The sequence below is a fragment of the Loxodonta africana genome, chromosome 2 (assembly GCF_030014295.1).
Source record: "Loxodonta africana isolate mLoxAfr1 chromosome 2, mLoxAfr1.hap2, whole genome shotgun sequence".
Classification (NCBI taxonomy): domain Eukaryota; kingdom Metazoa; phylum Chordata; class Mammalia; order Proboscidea; family Elephantidae; genus Loxodonta; species Loxodonta africana.
In genome coordinates, this window is record NC_087343.1 from 94,263,459 (window position 1) to 94,281,845 (window position 18,387).

Below are 18,387 nucleotides of genomic sequence, written 5' to 3' on the forward strand. Positions count from 1 at the left end.
TGAATCACCTGTAGAGCAGCAGTTCTCAAAATGTATTATACATAAGAATCACCTGCAGAGCTGGTTAAACTGTACATTCTGATTCAGAATATCTGGAATGGAAATGCAAATTCTAAGCAGCTGTTCAAACCAGAATGAGTCGAGGTATGAAGCCTTGGTTTGAACTGCTGACTTTTCAGTTAGCAGCCAAGCATGTACCCACTGTACCACCAGGGCTCTTTACAGACACTGATACTTAGAGGTTCCCCCAAAGACACTGGCAGGTCCCCACACAATCACCTACAAAAAGGTCTACTACTCAGTAACTTCTAGCCACTTACACAAAACTTCCAAAAATCACCACACATTTGAAAACAATCTCCAACATGACAGCAACTGGGGGGGGGGGAGGGCAGGACTCAGAAAACAATGCAAGGAGCAAATTAAAACTTAAAAAATATTAGTATCCTCAGAGATAAAAATATATTACATATCCATGACACAAGAATGGTATGAAAATATAACAAAAAATATTTTAAAAATTAAATAACAGTTGATATAAAAACTGTTAACAAAAGGGTTAAAAGATTAAAGAGAAAATCAAGAAAATAGTATAAAACAATAGATCATAATACAAGCAAAAATTAGAGCAGAAATTAAAAACAAAAAACTCAGTGGACTGGGAAGACTGAGAAAAATATTCTAGAAAACATATATATATGAGAGAGAAAATGCAAGTCTCAGAGAACCAGTCTAGGAGATCCAATATCTAAACAATAAACCTTTGAGAAACAAAGAAGAGAGAAATTAAGGAAAATTTTCTAGAACTCAAGAATATGAGTTTCTGGATTGGGGAAATCGCAGCACAATGGATAAAAACAGACCCTCAACAAGGCACATAATAAAATTTCATCACACTAGTTGGCTAAATAAAAGATGGTAAAAATTCCACAAAGGAGCCCTGGTGGCACAGTGGTTAAGTGCCCAGCTGCTAACCAAAAGGTCTGTCATTCAAACTCACCAGCTGCTCCATGGGAAAAAGATGTGGCAATCTGCTTCTGTAAATACTACAGCCTTGGAAATCTTATGAGGCAGTTCTATTCTGTCCTGTGGGGTCACTCTGAGTTGAAACCAACTCAAAGGCAAACAACAACAAAGATTCCACAGAGAAAAAAACTGGATACATGAAAATCAGAAATCAGAACAGCAACCGGAATTCTCAGGGCTAATAATGGAACCTAGAATAAAATAATGCCTTCAAAATTATCAAGAAAATGATTTCTGACCTGGAATTCCATTCTCAGCCAAAAGATCAATTAAATTTCAGGGTAGAACAGGAATATTTTCAGATGTACAAGGCTGCAAAATGTACTTTCCATGCAACCTTTCGGAACTTGGTACTGAAGGATATGCTCCATCACTATGAGAGTAAGTCAAGTAGGAGAAAGACATGGAATTTAAGAAAAAGGAACTCTAGTTATGGAGAGATGCAAAAAGAATCCCCCAAAAGATGATAATGGGTTACTCTATGATTCCAGGGGCACAGCTGCGTATCAGGTAGGAAGGTTAAACAATGCTTCTGAACATATTGAGATTTATAACCAGAAAAGTTTGAGGTTGAATTAACGATATGTACAAAGAAAATAAGGCAAATGAAAAATTAAGACAAGCATTTATCTGTAAATAGTGTTTATGCTGCTGTAATGTTAACACTGAATATTGCTCTAAAAAAATATGGCATTATTATATGTAGAAGAAGTGATGAAAAGGAATGATCAGTGGTACATGACAACTCAGGGAGATGTGCTAAATCCTCATTTCCCTAGTGCAATGGCAATACTTAATGCCTAAATCTAAAATTAAGCTGTGACCTTATAAGCATATAGAAGCATGGAGGTAAATATCATACGGATGACTAATGGAATTGGAAGAAATTGCCTCTAGAAAGGTGGAAATGGAGGACAAAGTAGGAGACATGTTTAAATGTAAAAAAAAAAAAAAACAAGAAAAAAAAAAATTACTCAATAATGAAGGACATTAAGCTTCCAGATAAAGGGTCATTGCAGAATTTATCACAACTAGTAAAAAAAAAAAAAAAAATGCCCATGTTACTGTGAAACTTCAGAATATCAAAAGGATGAAGAAAGCTTCCAAAAAGTATGTGTAAGGGAGAAAGGGGAGGCATATACCAAAGGAAAAAGGGCATCCAAGTTCTCAAGAGACTTCAAATTTTAGAGGAAAAATTATTTCTTTCTTAGAATTTTCTGCTGAAACAAATTATCAGTCAAGTTTAAGGAAAAAAAATAAAAGTATTTTCAGGCATGCAAAATTTAAAAAGCAATTTACCACCCTTTCTAAGGACACTATAGGAGAATACATCAAGAGGAGATCATGGGATCCAGAAAAAGCTACAGGGAATTCCTAGGAAGACAGTGAATAAAGTCCCAGAATAAAAGCTATGAAGTTTAGAGAACTGAGAGTTCCAGGAGGACATTTCCATGGGGGAAAACAAAATAGAAATATGTTTGAACTACACCTACTCCTCACTTCTTATCTCGTTACCCAACATTTTGCATTTACGACAACAGTAAAACATCGACTGACTAATCTGTGCATTAATGACGTATGTCTGCCAATAACGAACGCTGAGGTGCAAGACGAGAGTAATGTTGGCTGTGATGGTTATGGCTATGTGTCAGCTTGGCTGGGCAATGATTCTCACTGGTTTGGCAGTTATGTCATGATGTAATCCGGCAGTTAGGTAATGTAGTCATCCTCCATTTCGCAATAATGCCTATTTTGCTTAAGAACCTAGTCTCTGGAATACAACCATGTCAATAAATAAGGAGTGGGTGTGCTGAGGTTCAGAATTCTGTGCAGGAGGTTACTTTCTATTTAGCAAAAATAAAAAATTGTTCAATAAAAGAAAGGTAACAAAAACACTATAATGCTCAGCAATAAATATTTCCATAAGCATAACAAGGTAAAACTACTGATATAATTAAAAAATTCCTCATAAATATTTCAGGAGAATGGAAGAAGGGAAGGAAAGGGAATGGGGAGAAAGGTGCAATAACATCTAAAATTAAAGAAACAGTACTGTCACATAATATTGAAAAATATAGAAAGTCACAAAACAGCTCATGAATAAATTTTTGAATGAGAAACTCATTTGTGCTGTAAACTTTCACCTAAAGCACAACAAAATTTTAAAAGAGAGAGAGAGAGTCAAGGAGGGGACAGGCTATTATGAAATTTTCAGATTGCTGACCAAGGAATATACTTCATTTTGTACATTATCAATATTATTTAAAATGAAGGCATGATAGTTCTGAAATAAAAATACGTTAGCTCTAAAAAGCAAACAAAAGCTTACTTTCATTTAATGCCTTTTTTGTTTTAAAAGAAAATAAATTACTGAGGCCTTTTGCAAATAAACCAAAAAAAGGCGGGAAATCCAAAAGAAATACCTAAAAAATGGTAAAAGTGGCTGCCTACGTGACATGAGACTCAAAGGTAGAAAAGGAAAGGCAGTAAACTATGTACCTTAAAAAAGTTTTCAATTAAAAAAAGGATTGCAACAAAGAATAACTCTAATTTTTAAATCACAGATAACTTCTAATGACATTAGCTGCATAAGGAAAACAAATTCAAAAATTAATATTAACATTAATGATGTTTTGAAGGATACATTGCAAAAGACAAAACAAGCAGGCACCAAACTATGCTGATATTCATTTCCTGAGTTGGCTTCATAAAATTGTAGTATACTTCAGTTACTAGATACACAACTGTAGCAGCCACTGTGAAATCCACGAGCCACTGGTATTCTGGAAAGTAATGTAATGCTGAAAAATAAGTTAAAAAAAAAGTTTTAATTAAACTCTTATAAATACTTACGGAGATTTATCCATAATCAACTTTAAACACGCCAGACTACTGTTAGAATCCTACTTGTTGATTTGTTACGTAAGGCTTGCAAATATGGAAGTCTAAAAAGGTAGGAAATGGAGTGAGAATGGTAGCATCCAAAACTAAATTTTAATACCGCATAATGTAAATAATTAAAATAAACCCAAAAATATTACCAAAATATATTTAAAGTCTGTTAAAATATATGATTACAAATGTATTGGTATTTTCTTAAGTGATTTGCTATTTTTTAAGGGAATTAGAAATCAAGTTCTTTTTTTCTTCTAAGTATCTAAGATATGATACCTTAACTTCAGAATACAACTAGGCCTAGAACACAACGGATTTATCTTTTATTTCATGTTACAATTATTAACTACACTATGGAGGACTAGTAATTTTGTGAGTTACTGCAAACTTAATTAATAAATAAATACTTTATTTCCTCTTCTGATCATCAAGAAAAGCTGATGAAATGCCTGTCAATTTTCCATAAAACCACACCCCTACAACAAACTATTTCACCCGAAGGATGTGCATTAAAATCAGCATCTTCTGAAAGTAAATATAATCCCATCTCCCTTTGCATCAGCTGTTTTACATTTCTTAGAAGGTACAGATATTCTCATTTACTTCTGCCAGAGTGTAATCCAAAATATCACATCATCTTGTAGGCCACCTAAAAATGTGAGCATAAATAACATGTACATAGGCCAATTCTTATGTTCTCACTGGCACATAACAAAACAATCTATACTGCTTTGGAAATTTTTTAGTTGTAAAATGTAATACAGTTATACCGCACTGTACTTTTTAATCACACATTTATAGAAGCAGTGTTTTAAATAAAATAAAATACAACTCAAAGTAAGACCTATTAAAAATATCAAACCAAAGTAACCAAAACTTTCATTGTCTCCACAGGGTGACAATAAAATATTTAAAAACCCAAATCCTTTTTAGATTGGATTAATTTTTCATTTGCTTCAAAATACTTTAACTGCTTTAGCTCTTTTGCTCTATCAGAATTAATAATTTCATGGGACTATAAGATTGATCTTACAGTGATTACAGAATTCCTTTACCCACTCCACACTCAAAAAAGGAAGGAAAAAGAAAAGTCACTCACTTTGAACTACAGAATAACTTTCTGAAAGGAGAACAGGGAAATGGATGAAAAACAGACAAATACCCATTTCCAAAGGCTTTCAAATTTTATTACAAATCCAAGTAGCATTCTGATTCTCCATGCCTGCCCACACTCACAAAAGGTTCCAGTAAACTCGCTCAGAGCAAACAGTCACGTAACCTTCAAATGTTCCTGTTCTTTAAGGGGTTCGTATGACAGATAGCTAACAAAAACTGAAATAAACCTGTGAAACAGTTACTAGGATTCTAATAATAAATACATTACAACTAACGTAAATTATATAAATACTTCATCCGATTTCTTGACTGCTGCTTCCATGTGCATTAACTGTGGATTCAAGTAAAATCTTCAACAACTTCAATATTTCCTCCATTTATCGTGATGTTGTTTATTGGTCCAGTTGTGAGGAATTCTGTTTTCTTTATATGAGGTGTATCTATGCTGCAGGCTGTGGTCTTTGATTCATTAGTAAGTACTTCAAGTCCTCTTCACTTGCAGCAAGCAAGGTTGTGTCATCTGCATAACTCAGGTTGTTAATGAGTCTCCCTCCAATCCTGATGCCCCATTCTTCATATTATTTGCTCAGCATACACACTTAATAAGTATGGTAAAAGGATACAACCCTGATGTACGCCCTTCCTGATTTTAAACCACATGTATCCCCTTACTCTCTTTGAATGACTGCCTCTTGATCTATGTACAGGTTTCTCATGAGCACAATTAAATGTTCTGGAATCCCCATTCTCTGCAATGTTATTCATAATTTGTTATGATCCGCACAGTGGAACGCCTTTGCACAGTCAATAAACCAAAGGTAAACATCTTTCTGGTATTCCTTACTTTCAGCCAGGATCCATTTGACATCATCAATGATATCCCTGGTTCTGTGTCCTCTTCTGAATCAGGTTTAACTTTCTAGCAATTCCCTGTTGATGAACTGCTACAACCATTTTTGAATTATCTTCAGCAAAATTGTACTTGCCCATGATATTAATGATATTGTCTGATAATTTCTGCATTCTGTTGGATCACCTTTCTTTGGAATGGACACAAATATGGGTCTCCCAGTCAGCTGTCCAGGTAGCTGTCTTCCAAATTTCTTGGCATAGACATTGAGCACTTCCAGTGCAGCATCCATTTGTTGAAACATCTCAATTGGTATTCCATCAATTCCTGGAGCCTTGTTTTTCGCCAACACCTTCAGTACAGCCTGTATTTCTTCCTTCAATACTGTTGGTTCAAAATCATATGCTACCTCCTGATATGGCTGAAAGTCAACCAATTCTTTTTGGTACAGTGACTCTGTGTGTTCATTCCATCTGCTTTTGATGCTTCCTGCATCATTCAAAATTTCACCCATAGAATTCTTCAAAATTGCAACTTGAGGCTTGAATTTTTTCTTCAGTTCTCTCAGTGTGAGAAATGCCAAGTGTGTTCTTCCCTTCATGGTTTTCTAACCTGAGGTCTTTGCAAGTTTCATTATAATACTATACTTTGTCTTTTCGAGCCACCCTCTGAAATCTTCGGTTAAACTCTTTTACTTCATCATTTCTTTCATTCACTTTAGCTACTCTATGTTAAAGAGCAAGCTTCAGAGTCTCTTCTGACATTCAGTTTGGTCTTTTCTTTCTTTTCTTCTTAATGACCTTTTGCTTTCTTCATGTATTATGTGCTTGATGTCATCCTACAACCTGAATGTGCACATCAGCAATGGATGGTCTGTTCCTGTTGGCCCCTGTCTTCCTAGCTGATTGATGATATTGAGCTTTTTCATCATCTCTTTCCACAGATGTAGTCAATTTGATCATTAGTAAATATTAACTATTAGTATAAAAATGATAAAAACTATATTAACAACCAGGGAGAAAGTATATTTATTATTATATGTATATATTTATGGACATTTTGTACAGGTACCACATAACATATAATAAAACAAATGTGACAACTACTAATCAGAAAGTCAAAGTACTTTGAAATGTTTTTAATTTTGCATAAAAGATAGCTGTAAAGAAAAAAAGATGACATAACCAGTCTTAAAAGTCTGAATAATATTAGACAAATGATTCATACTGTTCCTCGTTAACATTTTTGGACTGTAGGATACCTTTCCATATTCATACTTTTAGATATATTAAAGCCACTTTATTTCACAAAATATTTCTATATGAGATGCTAGATAAATCTCAAGTTTTTTCAGAGGGTGGTGTGACTTAACCCAAGAAGGGCCAAGCTGTATGATGATTCTTTATATTAGACTATCAAAATTAAAAAAAAAAAAAAAGTATTATTTTATTTCCTTTCCTCATTTATCATGTAAACCAGTGATTCTCAAACCTGGGCAGAATTCAAAATCACTTGGAGTACTTTGAAAAACAGAGACTCCCAGAACCCACTCTACATTTAAATCTCATAGGGTAGAACTGGGGAATCTTTATTTTTCAAGAGCCACTCAAATGATTCTGATGTGCAGGCAGGTTCGGAAAACACTGTTTTAAATAACAACACCTTAGATTCTTTTCCTTTCTAGGATCAACATAATTTCATGTAAATTTTCACTTTAAACTTAAAATTAATAGTTATTATACAATTATAGAAACTGAGATAAAGGGAGAAAGAAAACCTAAGTGATATATTCACAGATACCCAATAGGTAAAAGTTAATTTTGAAAAAGTAAAGCTCTTAGATTTCATATTCTGTATAACGGATTTGATTAGACAAACAACCAACCAAAAAATGACCCACAAAAGACAAAATCTTGAGTACTTTCACTAACATAATATAAAATTGAGATTTACGGATTTCCCTTACCTAAAGTATCCATTTCTGTAACTGACTTTGTTTCTAGATGAAGGTCAATATCCTTTGGAATGGTTAGTGGCTTACTTTCAATGTGACCGTTATATTTCCTGTAAAAATCAGACAGATGACACAAAAAAACAAGTTACCTAAGTGTTTGTATCAACTAATTACAAACGTGATTTTACATTTCACAGTGAAAAAGATACACAGTATTTCTAATATTTCATTTAAAAGGAGCAGGTAAGGTGCTCAGAAGGTATCACAAAATGTGGATGTAAATTATTATATGATATTATAGATTAGCAATGAAAGAGTTACCTAAATTAATGACAAGAAGAAAATTTTGGTTGCTAGCTTAGCATTTCACCCTCTTTTCTTCTACTTTTTCTTCTGTAGATTTTAGACAACCTAACATCTTCATGGAAACTTTCTTTAAGCACAAGAGTAAAAACAATGAAGACAAAGTACACATGTCTTTGCAATTATATATATATATATACACACACACACACAGATATACATATACATATAAACAGAACTGACACTATATACAAGTCAGAGTTGAAAAAACATATTAAGATTTACGTTCAGGAGAAATTCATGAAAGGCAACACAGAGTGGTTTTTACTAAGAATCAGAGGTCGAAGAAAATAGAGGAATTCTTCAGGTATACATTATCATTCCTAAACTTAATTTTTAAAAGAAAATCAAACATGTAAACAAACCAAACCAAACCCAGTGCCGCTGAGTCGATTCTGACTCATAGCGACCCTATAGGACAGAGTAGAGCTGCCCCATAGAGCTTCTAAGGAGGGCCTGGTGGATTCGAACTGCCGACCCTTTGGTTAGCAGCCGTAGCACTTAACCACTATGCCACCAGGGTTTCCCAAACATGTAAAGAAAGTAATAAATCCAGTTTTAATAACACTAATTACAATACTAGAGAAGAATTTTGCATTTATTTTTAAATATAAACAGAAAAATGCTTGGTAAAAAACTTATTTTATGTCAACAGATCAACCAATAATTACTGCTACTAGAACAAGACAGTGACATCAGTGCATGTTTTATAAGTGTTAAACATGTTCTATATATAAGAGTTTATCATTAAAAAATAACAAAATTATTGAGTACAAGGCTATGGTAAGCATCCAAATATCTGCAAAATGAATACTATAGTACATAACTAAATTTTATAAATGTTGAACACTGTAGCCACAGAAGGTAGAGCTGGAATAATTAAAAAGCAATTCAGGAACTGAAAAAAAAACTATTAGGCAGAAATATTAAAGAACACAACTACTGGAATAAAAAGTAGGAAGGTTTCCAATAAATATTAAAACAAGCTTTAAGGTGTATTTGTAATGGTAAGCAAAAAAGAGAATGGAAGTAAAATCAGAAAAGACAGTCTTTTCAATTTTCTAATTTCAAGCCAAACAACCATTAATGATTAGGCCAGGTTAATATCATTTTTATGACGTACATGAGAAATTTAATGACAAACTGTTGTCACGGACATTTTATAATGCTTTAGAATCATGATTTTAGAGGCAGAGTCTTCCTGGATCCCCAGCTAAGAAAAGTGAGGCCCATTCAGAGAACCCAGCTGTCACGCAATTTTCCCTAGAAGTCAATTCAAAGAGATATAAAATTTTAGAGTTGAAAGGTCCTTCAAAATGACTATGGCCAGTCCCTCCATTTCACAGATGGGGCTACTGTGGTCCATTCAAGTGAGGTTTATTAGTAGGCAATTTTCTTCAGAAACTTTAAACATGGATATAAATATTTAAGAGCTGAATGAGACCTATGAAATTATAGAGAGAAACCTGTGAAAGCAAGAATTCAAAAGGGCTGTCTTGTTTTGTCATGTCTCACAAATTTTCTGCCTTCTACAGGGTAGTCTTACCACTTTCCTTTGCTATTAGCGGAAAATATTTTAGTTTTCCTTCTCTGACAGGTTTCTACCTTACACGGGTTCCGGCTTTCACAGATTTTACTGTACAATCTACTCTTTTTATTTTAAAGATGAGAAAAATAACACCAAAAGCAGGTCAATTTGTCCAACATCGCAATAATAAGTAGCGCCAAAACCTGAAGAAGAACTCAAACCAAATAACATCTTCAAATGAGTTGCAGGATAGAGACATGAGTTCTAAATCTCTCCCCAATTCATTCCCTCACGAAAAATTTCCTTAATATGATGGCTATCTTATTTTCACAATTTAAACTAGAAGAAGAATGAAGTTAATCATTTTTGAGTAAAATAATAAGCACTGCTTTTAGTTTCTACATTTAGGTTACTGAATATTTTCATAAGAAAGCATGATTCAATTATTTTAGATCATGGGTTTTTATCTCAAGTATATCAACTGTGTAAGGCACAATTAATAAACGTGCCTTTAACCAAAGCACAAAATACATGTACATAAATTGTATTAAATATTTAACACCTCACATGCTCAACAGTATAACTTACCTATCTTTTTTGCTTTTCCCTTTTTGCTGCTTTCCTGCAAGAATTCGTAATTCTTCTTCTGTAGGATGTTGATACCACCTCAAACTTAGAAAAAGAGAATCCTCTTATATAAAGCAATTAAAATTACTAGAACTATTCATTTACTCTACAAATATTTACCGAGTTTCCAGTTTGTGAAGATACTGCTGGGAAATGTCAAGTGAAAAACTAGTATCTGAAACAGATAGCACTGCTTAAGCCTTAAAAAATTTTAGATTCAAATCCAGTGAACACTTAACTAAACAATTACTACATGCCAGGCCGTGCAATGCTGTCCGTACATGTTTCTTACAACTGACAATGTAATATATATTAAGGTTATATAGGCTTATTATTGAAATAAAATAGGAGTGAATTCTGCAGGCAAGCTTGCAGGAGTACATTAAAATTCTCTATTCATCCTTCATTTACTCAGAAGGAATTGATAGTTAAAAACAGTCGTTCTAATGCTCTGACAGGGACAGGTAGTCTTTCTTTTCCTCCTTTAATTTAGTTTGAGAATTCTCAAACTTTATGTGCTTAAGAATTAGCACAAAGCCCTTTACTCTTGACTATGTCAGTTAGGATTTCAACAACCGAAGGTATTTACTTCCACCACATAGCCAAAATATCCAAACAAATCATTTATTGCTCCCAAGCATCTTCCTGGTCATTCTGAATTTACTGTCTTACCTAGTAGTTCTTACGTGGTACAAATTGTTAATGCACTCAGCTAACTAAAAGGCTGGAAGTTCAAGCTCATCCAGAGACACCTTGGAAGAAAAGCCTGGAAACCTAATTTTTAAAAATCCACCATTGAAAACCCTACGGGGCACAGTTCTACTGACGCACATGAAGTTGGAGTAAACTCAACAGAAACTGATACTACCTACCTAGTGGTACCACCATGGAAGAGGCAGTCAAGAAATCAAAAGACATACTGCATCAGGCAAATCTGCTGCAAAAGGCCTCTTTAAAGTGTTAAAAGGCAAATATGTCACCCTTAAGGAAGAAGGTGCACCTGACCCAAGCCATAGTGTTTTTTCAATAGCCTCATACGCATGGGAAAGCTGGGTAATGAGTAAGGAAGAACAAACAAGAATTGATGCCTTTGGATTATGGTGTTGGCAAAGAATGTTGAATATACCATGGACTGCCAAAAGAACGAACAAACCTGTCTTGGAAGACGTACAGCCAGAATGTTCATTAGAAACAAGGATGGCAAGACTGCATCTCATATACTTTGAACATGTTATGAGGAGGGACTAGTCCGTGGAGGACATCATGCTTGGTAAAGTAGAGGGTCATCGAAAAAGAGGAAGACCCTCAATGTGATGGATTTTACACAGTGGCTGCAACAATGGGCTCAAGCTTAACTATTGTTAGGATGGCACAGGACCGGGCACTGCTTCCTTCTGCTGTACATAGGGTTGCTACGAGTCGGAGCTGACTCAATGGCACCTAACAACAACAACCATCACTATCTAACAGTCAGCTAAATTTGATATTCAGGCCTTATCTTCCATACACCCTCTCCACGTTATCACCAATGAACCAAAATTAGCTGTTTCCCTCCTAGTTTAATGGCTTTAAAATAAAATACACATCCCAACCAAAAAGTCCCTAAACTAGAATTAACATGGGTGAGGAGGGAGTTCCTGAAATCTTAATTTAAGTCCAGAATTTTAACCCACAACATTTAGAAGAACACTTAAGAAATAACTCATTTATAAAGTTTAATTTTGAGAAATAGTAAGCAGTAAAAAAAACTCCTTCAGTACACGAAAACACAGGTTATATTTACAGCCCTATAATAATGAACTACTTAAGATTCTTAAAATTTTCTATAAGCCATTTCCTTTTTAGATATATTTAAGCTTGTTTAATCTTATTTTGTGATCCCACTTTTTAAAAAGGGATTACATTTATTATACCTCTTACTAGGTAACTTAAGGCCATCTTCAGTAATAACAGTAATTGTTCAAAGCTGGAATCTAAAGATACTCTTAGGCCCACTCAGTTCTAATCTGTTATTCAGTCATCTATCCATGATTCATTCATTCATCAAACATTTACGGAAAACCCATTATGTTCCAGGTACTCTGTTAGGCAATGAAGATATAATCACAGAAAAGCCAAAGTCCCTGGCTTCTTGACGTTTATATTCTAGTTGGAAGGCAGAATTTAATCAATTATATACATACACACACGAACTGTGACTCCACATGAAAGAAACAAAGAAGTGGTAAGAATGAGTGAAAAAAGCCTTAGTTGTTAGGTAAGGAAACCTTTCTGAGATGCCATTTAACCAGCAACCTAAAGGATGAGAAGGATGGAGGGGAAAGGCATTTCAGGCAGAGAACAGCATGTCTAAAAGGAGAGAGGCAAGAATATTCCAGTAACTAAAAAAATTAATGAGGCAATAGTACCATATGCATAGAGATATAAAGAGAAGCTGAAGAGATAAACAGGAAACAGATCATACAAAGCCTTACAGTTCACTGTACAGAGTTTAAATTTTATGCTAAAATAATGTTCTTGAAGGAGGGCAGAGAAATAATTCTCTTTACATTCTAAGATTGCTTTTGTTGCTGTGTGAATGGGGGGGGGGCATGAATAGCAGGTAGATATATTTTGGACATTGAATCAAAAGGTATCGACGATGGTCCGGAGGTAGTGACACAGGGAGAAAAAGTAAAGATAAGGATAATGTCTACATTCTGAGTTGAGGGAAATGGTTCTGCATTTTGTGAGATGGAGGAGAGAACAAAGAAATCAAGAATTTAAATATTCTGAGCTTGAAGTCTCTATGAGACATCAAGTGAAAATGTCAAGAGGGCAACTACATATTAACATCTAGAGCTCAGAGATAATTTGGGGTCATTACATGATTGTGCTCATGTGACAAACTTGGGAAACAGGGCAACAACTAGGGAGTGGATATGGAAGGGGCTTTGCTTTTTAAGTGGGGGGGGCAGAGTTCTGTTTTCTTTACTTGTTGCTGTTACTTTTACTGGGAAATACTGAAGCAAACAAGTATGTGTGATGACAGGAATTACCCAAAAGAAATGGAGCAACTGATAAAATAAAATGGAATGGCCTAAGAAGCAAAGTCTGGGTGAAAGGGAGAGAGAACAGGGTCTAGAGCACAAATATAGGAATTGGGCAGGCCTCTACAGGCCAAAATTAAAATACACGGAAGATAAAAAGAGCTGCAAATGTAATGAGGGTTGTAGGTTTAGTGGTGTGAAGATGAAAGTGATGGGTTCTAGTTTCAGCAGCTTAAGACTGATGCTGAGACAAACATGTGGGAGGTTTGAGGAGAAAAGATTAGGGTTGAAAAGCTGTCTGAGAAGTGGAGCATACAAAAATTGCCTGGCATTATGGAGTGGCCATCTGGTCTGAGGTCATGAATTCAAATTAAAACACAGAAGTTCGGTTGCACGATATTCTTCAACAATCAATGCTCCATAAAGAGCCTGAGACTCCATACCAAATGGTTACTATCTGCTATGCTTTTTCAGTCTTTTCTTTTGCTATTAGTTGATATGCCTATCTCGGCAAAATCACTGCCTGCTTACAACAACGCACTATGCCTTTCTAGTTTATCAGATTTAGATTTTACGTAGCAATTAATAACAACGGTCACAAAAATAAAATAAAGTATCAAAATGCTTTATGTTAATATGTTAAGCAAAAAGAAACATGATATAAAACTGCACATACAATATAATCAGAACCATGTGGGAAAAATACGAATAGGAAATATTAAAAGCTAGGTCCCTCGCCCCATCTGGAACCAAAGGCATCAGGTCACTGCCATCGGCAACGATCTTTGTCCATCTGTGATCACCCAAGGTTAATCGGTAGTTTACAGAGGGTATTTAAGTCCCTCAGAGGTTGCCCTGCCATCGCGATAATCTTTCTTTCAGAATACTCTTTTCTTTCCCTTTCTTTCTATCTCTGTTCTCCAACAGCAGAAAACAGGTAATTTAATTTATGGTCATTTGTTTTGGTTAAGCCCTGGTTTTGGTTTTTGGTTTAGAGGACATCCTTTCTGCATTGTTATTCCTTGTCTGTCTGTCTGGTGGGCTTTCCTCTAGTTTGGGGGGTGGGTGTCCTTCTGTCTGAATGTGTTTAAAACTGCTGTTCTTTGTCTGTGTGTCTTCGCGCCAAGTGTGTAGGTATAGGAACAGGAATAATCCTAAAAACACTCCAAGGTGTTCACTCTTAAGGTGTACTTCAGAAAACTGAGATAAATTCAGTTGCAATTGTGCGCAAAAGAGAAAGTCCACCCTGCCCAGATTAGTGATGAACAGCCCTTACAACTCCAGCAGCGTGCGCGGCTCACCTCCTGACCTATGCCAGGCAGGGGGAAAGGGTGAAAAATTAACCAGGGAACGCAGTTCAAATGTCCTGGAGATTTTCCCTTGCCATCTCCCCATAACGGGGGTGGGGGGTGGGGGTGGGAGAACAACACACTATCGAGGGACAAATGTGGTCCTGAGTGCCACAAAGCCAGAACAGAGCCAAGGGGGAGGGCTAGCCCCCAGCCAGTATCCCCTCCACCAAACAACTCCAGTGGTGAACAGAGCCACGTTCCCTTTAGTACAGTGGACCTGATTAACTGAAGAAAAACACCTCCAGACGTCGAGAGAAATCAAAGAAATTCTATGAACTATTTACTGCCATCTTTAACTCTTTTGATTTCAACTGGGCAGGCTGTCAATCGCGGAAAAGAAGAAGATGGTCCTAGACAAGGCCGGAGAGGAAGCCTAGAGGCGAATGATGCTCGAAGGACCAGTGATGCAGTCGATGACATTTTCCCCCTTCAAGACCCCAATGGGACCATAATTGCACAGTGGAATATGGTAGGCTCACCCGACACTGAAACTTTTAGTGAGCCTTAAATGTGGAGTGCCTAAGCTCTTAGATTGGAACAAAGTACATGAAATCAACCAGTGTAAAGATGAGGATCCTGCAACCTTTCTTGAAAGAGTTTACGGAGCCTTTAGACAATATACTGATCAAGAGCCAAAGGACCCAACAAATGCTCACATGGTCAATGATATTTTTATAAGGCAGTGTGCCCTGCATATTGGGAACCAACTTCACAAAACAGAAGAGTAACTATGAGTATCAAACACCTAGTCGAGTTGGCATTCAAGGTCTATAACAACAGGGAAGAAGACAAAGGCAGAAAGCGCCAGGTTGCCCTACCGGCAACACCAGCAACGGTATAGGAATGGTATAGGCCCCCTAGGAGGAAAAGACCCGCAGACCCTAGTGAGGCCTGGCCCTGGGCCCTGCTGGGAGAGAACCAGTGTGCATATTGTTAACAAGAGGGCCACTGGCAAAAAGGCTGTCCCGAGAGAGTACCGTGTAACTCAATACCAGACTTGTCTGGTTGGTAATCCCAGTGCATAGGTCCAATTTGTTGCCGCTCCAGATTCAGCCACCCCTCTTCCCACTCTGTCCCTTGGAGACTCCATCATGACGGTGTCCAGACAGTGGGCCTGGTCCGTGCCAGCTGTCCAGACCCACAAAATCAACCTCTAATAGACGCCAGTTTAGAGATCTTCAGAGGTGGGAGTAACTTTGTCAAGGGTGGCCAAAGGAGAGAGGGCTACGCAGTTGTCAGCCACACCAAGGTCCTCGAGGCAAACACTCTCCCAGATGGATCCCAGCCCAAAAAGCTGAGCTAGCTGTGGTGATCGAGGCCTTACAGATGGCCAAGTCCAAGAGAGTGACCATTTATATAGATTCAGTCTATGTGTTAGCAGTTTTACATGTATATGAGACTTTGTGGAAGCAAAGAGAGCTTTTAAATTGGGTCAATGAAGAAATCAAACATGGCCAACAGATTTTACAACTCCTTGAGATGGTGTCACTCTCCACTACTCTGGCTGGATTACACTGCAAAAGACATCAACAAGAAGACACAGTAGTGGCCCAAGACTACCAAAGGGCCAACTTAGAGGCCAAGTGAGTAGCAAGAACTCTGACCCCAGTAGTAGTGACTGATTCTAGCTTTCCATAAGCTCCAGAAGACCTTTATAGTTGCAAAAATAGGGGCTGGACAGGGAAGAAACAACTGATGAGGCTTGGAGGAGTAAAAGGGTAGGAAGCAAGAAGAATGAAGAAAAAACAAAAAGGTGAGAAGGAAGTAGAAAGGTAGACAAGAAAGGGAAGGATGGCTCTAGACTGGGCTGTCCTGGGTTTCCAGGAAAAACCTAAATGTAAATATACTGATTTATTCTGCTGCGGGATCAGGTTTTAGAGTATGGTGAGCAGCTGGCTCTGCAGCACTTATCATTCTGTATGGTCCTTCTTAATATTAAAGACCACTACTTACAAAAAAAAAAAAAAAAAAAGAGATAAGATCTTCTTGGCAGCATAAGAGGAGACTATGCACCAGGAATATGTTCCAGAAAAAGACTGCAAGAAAAAGGTTAACTGGACTACTGAAGCCCACTGGGCCAAACCTTGCAGGAAGACCTAATACCCATGAGCTAAGACCCTTCCCTTGGCTCTGTTCAGGACTAGAGGCACCTCAAACCAAGCTTAAGGTAAGCCTTTTTGAGCTTATGTATGGGTGTCCCCTCCTCCAGAACTTATGAGAAGGCTTCATTACTCTGGGTCCTGAGGATACCTTGGATGCTAGAGAGACATGCACAAAGCTAGCTCGCTATTAAACAGTATTTGTATTCTGTGGCAGGGGTGCTTGACTCTCTTTACAGGTACATAACAAGACTCTTCCACAACCTGAAGTCTCTTTCTCCATGTCAAGACCTGGAGCACTATAGACCTGGCAGGCGAATAAACCCCTGGCACTGCAATCAAGATTGCCAAAAAGGGAGCATGGATCCACAACTCATATCAAGCCGGCTCCTCCTCACGATACCAACCAACAAGACCTGCAGGCTTCAGAAGATTTAAAGTGATAGACAATTGTGCCAGTCGACTGTCATGACTCTGTTCAAGTTTATCACCTATAAACGGCCTTATATCCTGGCTTGTTTATTTCCTGTGTCTCTCTAGAAGAAAAACAGGGCGCACAGAATGGCAGGATAATCATCTCACAAACACCTCAAATGCTCTCCAGTAAAAAGATCACTAGGTGTTCTTCACCCTTCCTACCAGAACTAGAGACAACGTAGACGCAGGCAGTCCCAGTCCAGGTGCCTCCACCTACTAAAAAAACCACTAGATTTTCCATGCGATGGATCTCCCCCTGGGCCCATCTTTCATTAATTACAATAAGGACTTTGTCCAACAGACTATCCAGGGCCTCACTGACTTCACTGCTAAAACCCCAATTAGAATCTGACCAACCAAGTCTGTTACATGGAGATACCATGCAGAAAAGATACCCAAAAATTTCCCAAGAACTTTTTATTTGCTCCTTGACTACTGCTTGCCCAACCACATGGTGCCTACACCCCCGAGCACGCTCATTTACCTCTGAAACACATTTACAATGCCACAAGAAAAAAATACCAAAGCCCCGAGTGCCGGGTGTGCCGACCTGGGCTTTGTGCTCCCCTGGCCCTGAACTTGTACAGCAGCACTCGGCTCGAACGAGCCAGTGCCACTCTCAGTTGCTGTGCCATCACTGAATCTTTGTGTGCCCCCGGTGGATGTGTCTGAGTGGGTGGGTCTGACTTGTGTCCAAGTGACCCCAGCCAGGCTTGTTGTCCTGGCTGTAGATAGACAGCTCTTTACATCGGCCCTGTCACAACCACCAGTCAATGTCCCCTAAAATTTCTGTGCCTCTCAGGCACCAACGTCCGCATGTACTGGGCCTCCAGCAGAGACTTGGGTAATAGGCTAAAGAGGACACTGAGTTTAATCCTAACTGGGTCAGGTGCACTAATAGGACTCCTGGCCCCTTGTTGAGGACTCGAGTCCCTCCGTAATAAATGGCCACACGAGTTCAACTAAGGCCCAACTTCACAAGATATCTGAGATATAGTAAAGGCAAAAATCCCAAACTTAACTTGGTGTCTTCCCCTTCTAACATCCTTGGCCATGGTCATATTCAGGCCT

At 37.5% G+C, this 18,387-nt stretch overlaps 1 protein-coding gene across 4 annotated transcripts in view; it reads right to left on the reverse strand.

The window, feature by feature from the left end:
* TMEM161B (transmembrane protein 161B) overlaps positions 1-18,387 on the reverse strand; it is a 95,140-nt gene that overhangs the window by 33,049 nt on the left and 43,704 nt on the right. For 2 of the 4 annotated variants that reach the window (XM_023545608.2, XM_010588260.3), the window contains 3 exons: positions 10,321-10,404; positions 7,854-7,951; positions 3,671-3,827 (listed from right to left, as the gene is read on the reverse strand). In XM_023545608.2, the coding sequence (XP_023401376.1) occupies positions 3,671-3,827; positions 7,854-7,866 (170 nt within the window). In that variant the 5' untranslated portion in view covers positions 7,867-7,951; positions 10,321-10,404. Of the gene's footprint in view, positions 1-3,670; positions 3,828-7,853; positions 7,952-8,162; positions 8,275-10,320; positions 10,405-18,387 lie in introns of those variants that run through there. The other 2 variants (XM_064273896.1, XM_023545610.2) reach the window with 2 other exon arrangements.